Genomic DNA, 10,427 nt, shown 5'->3' on the forward strand with positions numbered 1-10,427 from the left:
TTTCACTTAAAGGAGGCTAAAGACATTTAGAAAAATATTTACTTTTTTTTTAATACTGGCAGTCAGAACGGTGCCAGTTATATACTTGTAAGAATGCATTTTTATAAACAAAATTGATAAAATACAGGCAGGTACCGCTGAATTATTCAGACAAACATATTTTTCAAAATATTTAATTCAATATTTATTAAAAAACAAAACGAAAATCCCGTTTTGCATTTAATAAGCGATAAAAATGTTTCGGATTTGTATTTTATGGTGCACTAAAAAATGTTTAAAACAAAGGGACAGTTGAGGTTATAAGAGGATGGTCTCATACAAGCTAGTCATACCAAATAATGATGTTTATAGCGTCCTCTAAACGCTGCCCTTAACTTGGTCCAGATATGGTAACAGTGCTCAACGTCCCAGGAGATCACGACGTGAAACACTAATCAAGAGCAAGAAACAAAGGATTTTTAAAAATAAAATAAAAAACAAACCTGTGTTGATTCATCTCCAAAAGCTCTGTCGTATGTGTATATCTTTTCAGGGGCGCGCTTTCGGGGACCTTCACGGGACGCTTCTTCTAACGCAACGGCCTAAAATAGTATCCACATCATTACATACGATTTTGTAAAGATAGACTTTAGTATCATTTTTTTAAATTTCAAACAGAAATAAAATAATTTGTGTGAAACATACATTTCTTCCAACCATTTATTCAGTAACTTGAATTTGTCAAATGGTTCAGTATAAAGATGGAGAATGGATGGTTCCATTCAACAAATTTAATTTACTGGGTAAATAATTTTAAAAAAAGTGTTTATTTCTTTTGTTTTAGTTAGTGTGTTGCAGAAAGATGAAGAATGGAACCATTCAACAAATTCAAATTACTTGGTAAATAATACATTTAAAAAAAGTTTTTTTTTTCTAAAATGATTTTTATGTATAATGTTTATAGCTACAAATATGGTAGCTTTAGATATTAGTAGTACCTAAAAAGCATATCGCCTATGTCTGTCATAGATACATAATGTAGATTTTAAACATTCTTTTAAAAAAATGATGATTTGACAAGTGATTTTTAATAGGAATATTGGAATTATTGACTAATCAAATATATTTACATGTCCATTCTATGAAATAGTTTTCGTCCAATTTAAAGTAGAGACTTATGTTTTTAAAACCGATAAATGAATATCGTAATATAAAGAACGTACTTAATTTTAAAACCGACTTTATTTGAACCAAATCGCTATTTCTTTTTAGCTAGTTCGATGCGCAAAATAAACAGAAATTGTAATTTACAACAACAAAAACTACAAGAGATTATTGGTTTTCATGCTAGAATTTTGCTTTTTCTTGTAAACAAACTTTTGACAATATAATTTGAATGCGAACAAAAGCGGCAGCGAGTACCCGCTTAAAAAACTGATTGTATTTCTTGCACTAACCTTATCATTGATGACGTGGATAACTCTTTGTGTTTCACCCTTATTAAGCGGCCTTACCCTCACGGCAACCTGAAAAAAAAACAAACATTTTAATAGTATTGTGAAAGTCGAATGGTACGCGATGGCTTTAAAAACGGATGGCTTTTTTATGAGCCGACACACGGCTGTATAATTATCAATAGAGGTCATGAAGGCACTTAAAATTTGTCCAAGTACTAACTAACTAAACTTAACTAACTACTTACCACCACGCCGCTTCTCCGCAGGGGTGGGCAGAGAGAATAGAACGCCACTTTATTTACAAACAATTTTCGCTTCTTGTATATTCATGCATCTCCTCATATATACATGTCGATTATTCTCACTCCTGACCTTACCTGACCTAACCGCTTTCAAGAATTCGAAATAATTCGATCACTCCTTTCAAGAACGTCATTAATCAAAAATCGTAAATTTTCAGTTGTACATGTTTTCGGAATGTCCAGAAAATATACTATATCCCAGCAAAAGAGGTATATTTTTAACTTAATGTTTACCCGCTATAGGGCAGAAAGTGTAGTTTTTCCATTTCGAAGAAAAGGTATTGTTTAATTATTTTTTTTAATATATGTACTCAATATTTTTCAAATGGAGAAAAAACATTTAGGTTTTACCTAAAAATATCTGTTGCACAGTAAAAAGTTCAATAAGTGGCTTGATATTTATTTTTAATACATTGTATCATATTTTTAAACTTTAAAAACGTTCTCCTGAAAAATCAAGTTTTTTGATTTACGACGTTCTTGAAAGGAGTGAGCGACTTTAGATCGTGTCAAGTTTTCAACTACATACATCAGATTTAAAAAAATGTTTAACCTTTCTTTCCTCACTCATTCATTCCACATGTCTGAACCATCTCTCTTAATTTTATCGATAACATCAGCCATGCATTTTTCCTTATTTCACCATCTGAACATCTAACGTAAAAAAGTATTTAAAAATTTAAAAATGGATATTCGTTGTTTTTAGCCAAAAGTACTCAATTGAGTATGTGCGTTTTTTTGTTGTTGTTTTGAAAATATTCTTGAATTATTTATGAGTTTGATGACCAACTCAATCTTTGAAAAATCTATATTAATGTATCCTTTACCACACAAATTTTACCGGAAGCACTGATAAACCTTAGCGCAATTATTATTCCATACCTAAAATGTCATTTACGTGGAAAATTCATTCAAAACTTTGTATCGATTATATTTATTGAAAAGTTTGTTGATAATAATCTCCCATTCCATTCTCACTTCCACTAAAATTAAATCGATGTGGTATATTGATTTGTACTTAGTGCTAACTTGTATTACTCACCAAATTGTATTGGCATCCACATAATAATAAGTAAATCTACAAATACCCGGGTAAAACAACAATTCATAATTTCGATATCTTTTTATAATTTAACGCGTCATTCCTTACCCTTCGTCTTCGATACCCTTTTCCATAAGGCACTTAACGTTATACATTAATTGTGTCGCCTACTTTCAAAATGCGCCAGATCCGTGTAAGTCGATTTTACAAAAAATGCTAAATTCTTCGGGTAACATTTATGTTTCAAAGATTTGTCTATCTTTACATAAAATATTATGAAATAGAGAAGTTTCCAATTATTTTGGATTTTTTTCAGTATTAAAGAAAAAACACGAGACACAAAGCGATAATGACGTCATCTTAATTTTTTACCTATCCCCGCTCTCCGATTGGCCGATATGGGTCAGAAGGCAAGTTCCATGAATATAGCAGAATTTGAAATACAACGCAGTTTTTAAGTATTTTTTTATTAGGATTTTCAAGTTTATAAATACTATAAACAATTATACCCACGATTGGCATTCCCATAGAGTATTTATTTTAAAATCTTATAAAATTGAATCTGGCGGATTTTTAAAGTAGGCGACACAATTAGTATATCAAAATTAAATCATGTTCATTTTGACATCTCAACATAGATGAAAAAGAATATGGAAGTCTGGGTATTAAGAGGGCTTATGACTTGTCATAGCTGGTTAAGTGATCACTTTACACACATGCTACGTACACCATTCTACATATGATTGACAACCACACTACTTATGTTCGGAACACCTAGATACCACTTGATAATAAAACAAAAATGATAGTAAAAAATAATAAAAAGAACTAGATAACAATCAGCTTTCGATGACTTATTTACTACTTTCCATTGTACACCGAAAAATAATTTGTAATAACCATGTCCGCCTCCGTAGTGTAATGGTCAGCACGCTCGGCTACCGTTCTGGAGGTCCCGGGTTCGATTCCCAAGGGGGGTAAAATAAATATAAGTGATTTTTTCACTGTAATATTTATTCAATATTACCCTGGACTGGTGGTACCTGAAGCGGAGGGCTGATCACCTTTCTGTCATGTGTAAACGATCAACATAACACTGCATTTATATGAAGCCGTGCCCTATGCACCATTGGGGTGCGGATAAGGGTTCTATATAATCATCGACCGCGGAGCATGATGAAATTTTGAAATATATAAAAAATGCCTTATATGTTTCAATCAGATATCCATCCTTTTTTACTAGCACCACATATGCCTGTGAGCAGTTTCAAATTTCGAATTTACACTCAATCAATAAAAGGTAGCAATATCAATACAGCACAACACAGAGCGTGAAATACTTAAAACCATCACTCCGTGGGTACATTTCTGCGATGATAGTATGTAACAACCCTTAAGGGGGATACAACGAAAACACATAATTCAATCACCGGCCGGCCACCAGAGAGGTCTTTTTTAAAGAATTTATATTGGATATTATTGAGTTTTTTTGAAGATATAAATAAAAAATATTTTTATATATTTTTTAACTCCTTTCCTTTCAATAACTGTTTTCTTTTCAAAAACCATATAATTATTTCAAAGATAAACTTAATTTTTCATTGCAAAAACCATTACGTAAAATGTTACCCAGATTAAGAAAAAATTAAGTTAAGTTCGACATAACGAATACTGGGCCTTAATATGCTTTAGTCATACAAATAATTTCTTTCCAATGACAATCATGCCTTTCTGCAATTAGGTTTTTTTCCATTAATTATTTTTTTATGCTTCATTTTTTTGTTATGATACATTTTTAACTTTGAACTTTGGGTATCTAGAGATCGATAGGGTGTGAATTATTTATGTTTTAGAACGGGTGCGATCTTAATTTAAATACGTACCTATAAAAAAATTTTAACACGCAAAATTCGAACTTTATAATATCGCGTGACTTTTGTGTTTATTTAAAAACATGTTTCTCTAAAATGTTACTTCATTTCACATCAATTCGACAATAAATACGTTCTGAGTTTGTACGTAAAAATATATACATATATATATATATATATATATATATATATATATATATATATATATATATATATATATATATATATATATATATATATATATATATATATATACATATATATATATATATATATATATATATATATATATATATATATATGCATATATATATATATATATATATATATATATATATATATATATATATATATATATATTTTGCACATACAATTCAAGGACAAGGATTTTAAAGCACCCAAAGACGTTGTGAATAGAAATAACTTGGTGAAACTGCATTATTTTAAATATAATTTCAACTATATTTGTGGATATAAAAAAATATTTGTTATTTTATTTTAATAACATAACTGGTCTTATTATAAGCTGCATTAAACTTCGACATTATGTAAATGATCAAGAGTTAATTTTATGAAAAATGTTTTCTCTCTTTTTTGTGTGTATATTAGGTTAAAATGGTTAAAAACATGGTTAAAAAAATGTATGCAAAAAGAACTCCACCGACAAGCGACACAAGGTGGCTTGGTGGGTCTCTGCGTGTTTTTTAATTATGTTTAAAATTGTTCTTTAAATAAATGTACACAATTAATGTTACTAAAATAAATAAATAAATCATGTTTTCTTCTTCTTCTTTTTTTAATGGATTTTCACCCTTCTAGAGTGTTCTAGCCAGTGTCAAGTCATTAAATTATGTTTTAGGCGTCTCCTCTGTTCATCATCTCTCTTCGGAGATGGAGTGTCTTCACTCTTAGCTCTAAAAATCCTTTCAGCGATGTTTGGCATTGCACTTCCAAGTAATAATATAAAAACAGTAATGAAATCCTGCATAATTACAGGGTCGGAAGAAAACTGTTGCGTGATGGTGAAACCTTTGGGTCGACCAGACTATACCGCATAGCGGACAGAGTATACTCTACACATCTGCATACATTATCTGCTATTATGAATATAGGGCACCGACACCTTATACCGGCGTCTGGAGGTTATATCGTCTAAATTATGGATTTTATATTATTTTTTCATAAATAACAAATCATCGAAATAATTTTGAGTTTACGTCATTAGGTATCCTGTAATGTGAAAAATGCTAAGGAAAAATTTACAAAATAAACCCATGTGACCTATTTTTTTGTATGAAGATTTAAATTTTATCGTTATTCCAATCCTTACTATCCTGCCTGCAGACAAGCGTGTAAAATAGCGGTTTTGAGGATTCCTTAAAAATAAAAAATATAAAACGATTTTGTTACTTTTTCATGAGTATATTTCCTTCATCCTGCAAGTACATTTCCGAACAAAAATAATAATTTTTAGGCGCTTCATGTTATAGATACGATATAAACGTCTGAAAATATTTTTTTGATCGATATATCTCAATAATTTTTGTTTTATAAATATTTATGTGTTTACTTTCCATCATACACTTAATTACAAATTACAATTTAAAATAATGTTTCTTGACTGGTTTTTCCCGTGCCGAGGTTACATATTACAAAACTTAATTATAAAATTAAATGTAATAAAAATTTGTAGAAAATACAGTTTCAGTTCCACACTATAAAGGCTATACGATAATTAAGTCATAAAAATTAATTAAAATTAAATCGCGTATTTTTTTGTCTAAACTCAATGTCATAGTCAGAAAAATATATATAACGTGGTCGATAATAAGAGACCTGCCTTACATTGACTCGGGGTAGTTCCAACCCCAGACCCAGTACCGCCAAGTTGATAATGCCACCTGACATGCAAACATTGCCACTATAACGAGCCCTGAGGCAAAAAATCTTTTAATTAAAACGCGGAGAAAATTTATTTCTAAGTGAAAATAAAATGATTTTGAGTGGGGGCGGTAAATTTACATAAAAAAAATATTTGCTACTATTCCTTCACGTCAATTCCAACAATAGAAGCTAAAAGTGTGGGCTAGAGCTACAAATTGACGTATTAAAAGAAAAAAAAATTAACTTTAATTCAGTAAAACTGCGGCAGCGCTGAGAGCCAGACGTCATTTCACGACAATTTTATAAAGAATATATCTTGGGCGTACTGGCATAAAACGTTTACTCGAACTAATATGCAATTTTCACTTAATGATGCATATTATGAAGTTTTCAACGTTCTTTAAACGGGAAAAATACGAGTAGTTTGAAATGTCATATTTATATGGTTTTAAAAGTAAATTCAACTTAAAGTTTAATTGCGGGTATTATTTTATTCAGGCGAAAAGCTTTAAATAACAGGGATTATTCAAACAGAGATTTTAGAGATATCGTTTTTTGCCAGTATACATGATATATTTGATTTCCTTTTTGTTTTTAGAATATATATTGAAAAAAAAATTTTTTTTTCAATTGCTTACCTTTCAATAACTCTTCTTTTCAAAATCATATATTTATTTCGAAGAAAAGCTTATTTTATTAATACAAAAACGGTGCTTTAAGAAAAAAAATCAACTACATCAAATGGTCTCCTGGATGTAAAGAAAATTAAGTTGCGATTTATTGAATACTGAGCCTTAACGAACAATACACTTTCGGCCGAAAATAATAACTAAACTTTCTATGTAGCATAAATCTACGGTCACAACTGTCGTCAAGAAAATGTGATTAAGTTAGCTAGGCCATATACCATACTGCAAATCCCTCCCGAAACCCTTAATAAAGCTTGCCTCTATAGGTACAAAGCATCAGGTTTCCGCCGCCCAGACTAGAATTGCTGACTACCGTCGGCAATTCTCGTTTGAACTATAAGATAGGGACCCGACTTGAGAGGATGCAAGGGAGCTAGCAGCCGACAGAAGAGCCTGGAGGCAATTTATGGACCCGATTTTCTTCATATGGGGAGTGGATATGGATAAGTAGTAGTAGGTTCCACCAGAAATCATATATAAACTAGATGGATGAGCTGAAATTTTAACTTATTTACTTATATTTCGATATACTTAATGGACTTTTACGTTCATATCCACAGCAGTTTGGGTTTTCATAATTTTTAAGGTTTTTATAAAAATAATAATATGCACGATTTCAATAAGAAGGATATATAAAAGGAAAAAAAAACTATTATAACATTAATCAAATAAAGCAATAAACCTTGAGAAAAAGTACCTCTACAAGCACAAGGGCTCAGTCTCTTTTTTGGACAGGCACAGCGAAACTAAAATTATAATTTGCCATAAGTATGTATAAATGTACAGAAATTGTATTAAATTGTATACAAAAATTAACTTTATTAAAGCAATAAAAAAAAAAATCTCTCTCTGGATAGAAGTTATAAAAACCCTTGAAGGTTAAAACCGTAAAGAAAAATCGGAGAATAATTCCGCGAATGCCACATACTTAAAACAAAAATCTCTGCTTCATCAAGAGTTTGAGCTGTTATATTGTAAATGTCATAATTACGATTTTGTCGTATATAGTAGAGAAGGACTCCACGAGTCCTTGACCCAAATCCAAAGTTAACAGTTGACCCGTGAAGGGTGCAATCACGATAAGGTTTTTTATTGCGAGCCTCCCCCGACGCAAGGAAATACTACTGACCTGCCAGAGCTTGTGATAGGGGTGAATTTTCTTTATTTTTAACACGATGCAGAACAAGAAGTAGGTATTGTTTCCGGTTTCCTGTATTGGGTAAGGTTTTTCAATCCTTTTATAAAACTTATACAGGCTGAGTAAAATGTATTCATATAATTATTCTTTTATAATTAAAATGTAGTTTTGTTTTAAAAGCACTATAAACCACTGCAAATGATTTTAAAACAAAGTAACATTTTAATTATAAAATGGAAAATCACATAGTGTTTCAAGTACCTATAAATTATTCAAGTACCTATAATTATCATTTATTATCCTAGATACTTTAAGGACAAATTAGAAGTATATGCATAAATTGAAATGTTATTTCTGGTCTCCTAATATATTAAATGATTTGGAAGAATCTTCTTCTATATTTAAGTGGATAAAGTCATAACATTTACTCAAAAGTTCTCATCACATGACAACACCGTCTGTCATTTTCAAATAAGATACAAATGTAACATGAATGTTCAATAATGTGTGTAGATAAACGAACTTTGCACAGTTTATACAAGAATTATTTAAAACAGCTAGTGCCACCTAAACGATGGAGAGACAGCTGGTCTTCCACCTCCCAGGAGCGGACTGGAGAATGACTGGACATAGTCCTTAATAAAGAAAAAGAAGAAGCTAGTACCATATCGTAAGCCCTGAGATGCTCAGACATCCAAATTATACCATAGATAAGATAATTCAAAAGTTACATAACATATTTTCAATTACATTGTATTTCTCTCTTTGTCGTTGTGTACGGTTTATTTCTAACAAATACATAAAAACCTACGTATAATTTCATTGATAAACAAATTAATGCGAAGTACTTAAAATACATTTTTACATACGGTCGCGATTTATAAAAAAAATACTTTAGCTTTTAATACCTTCCTTTTTAATTTATATATAAAAAAACGCTCTGGTATTCTAATTACAATAATGAAATAAAATCTTGTGAAATCGTAATAATAAAATCAACATAACTTATTTCTCTCAAAACTATCTTTCAGCCTAAATCCTAAACCCATCTTGGAGGTGCTATGACTTCGAAATTAAATAAATATCATTTTCCGTACCATTGTGCAATAAGTACGATACTTATACGGCATGATAACCCGAAAATGAGCTATTTTAGCATGTACTTAACAACTTGAAAAAGGGTATCTAATACTTTGAGGTTTCCAAAAAGCATTTTTAATGGTGATTCAATTTTGTTTTCGATAATAATTAATTTATTAAAAGAAAAAAAACATGAAAAATATCTTTGTTTTCTCGCTACAGAGGAGATATACGTACATATATTTATATATATTGGATTTATTCCGTATTACAAAACATACTTGAAAAAATACTTATAAATACCGGTTACACCAAATAACAATAATGAAGAGTACCAGGAAAGAAGAAACGAAACAAACAAAGAATCGTGTTATAAAATAGATGAAAAATATATTTTTATAAATATAATAAAACTTTAACTTTTTTTAAAATATTTTTCTCCAACCGGATTCGACAAGCACCATATCATCTTAGGGATGTATATGTACATGTACATATGTAAAAAAAAAGTAGCGGTTAAAAACAAAGATTTAGTTTTATTTTATAAAGTTTTATAAAATGTGCCACAAATTATCTGCAAAAAACATTCAAGAAAAATACATTGTCTTTGTCATTCCAAATATTATGCAAGTTTAAAACAAATTTAATTACACAACATATTGTAGTTTATTATTACTGCTTACCATGAGTCTATCCTCCGACATTTTCTGATCCTCCCCTTCGCTTCCCAGACTACTCGAAGCCGAATTAGTTTGACTGTTCATCTTTGGTTGATAATCGAACACCATTTACAACAATAATAATCCTTATTTGTATTCATATAATCGAAATACACGAGTCAATCACGGTTATTCAAAATGTTATATTAAAATGCATCACGTTACAAAAACCAAAAATAGAAAATGTTATAATTTTCATTGTATTATTTCAATATGCCAAAAATCGCGTGTTAACTTGTCTCATTGTATTATAATATACCTCTAAA

General features: G+C 30.1%; 1 protein-coding gene across 1 annotated transcript in view; it reads right to left on the reverse strand.

Moving 5' to 3' along the window:
• Positions 1-10,206, reverse strand: part of Kif19A (Kinesin family member 19A) — a 46,710-nt gene extending 36,504 nt beyond the window's left edge. The window contains exons 1-3 of the mRNA XM_088266452.1: positions 10,126-10,206; positions 1,494-1,505; positions 483-581 (exon numbers count right to left, since the gene is read on the reverse strand). Of these exons, the coding sequence (XP_088122578.1) occupies positions 483-581; positions 1,494-1,505; positions 10,126-10,206 (192 nt within the window). The remainder of the gene's footprint in view (positions 1-482; positions 582-1,493; positions 1,506-10,125) is intronic.
• Positions 10,207-10,427: the final 221 nt, after the last annotated feature.

The sequence above is a fragment of the Brachycentrus maculatus genome, unplaced genomic scaffold (assembly GCF_059751285.1).
Source record: "Brachycentrus maculatus isolate JH-2025_06_01 unplaced genomic scaffold, ASM5975128v1 h1tg000269l, whole genome shotgun sequence".
Classification (NCBI taxonomy): domain Eukaryota; kingdom Metazoa; phylum Arthropoda; class Insecta; order Trichoptera; family Brachycentridae; genus Brachycentrus; species Brachycentrus maculatus.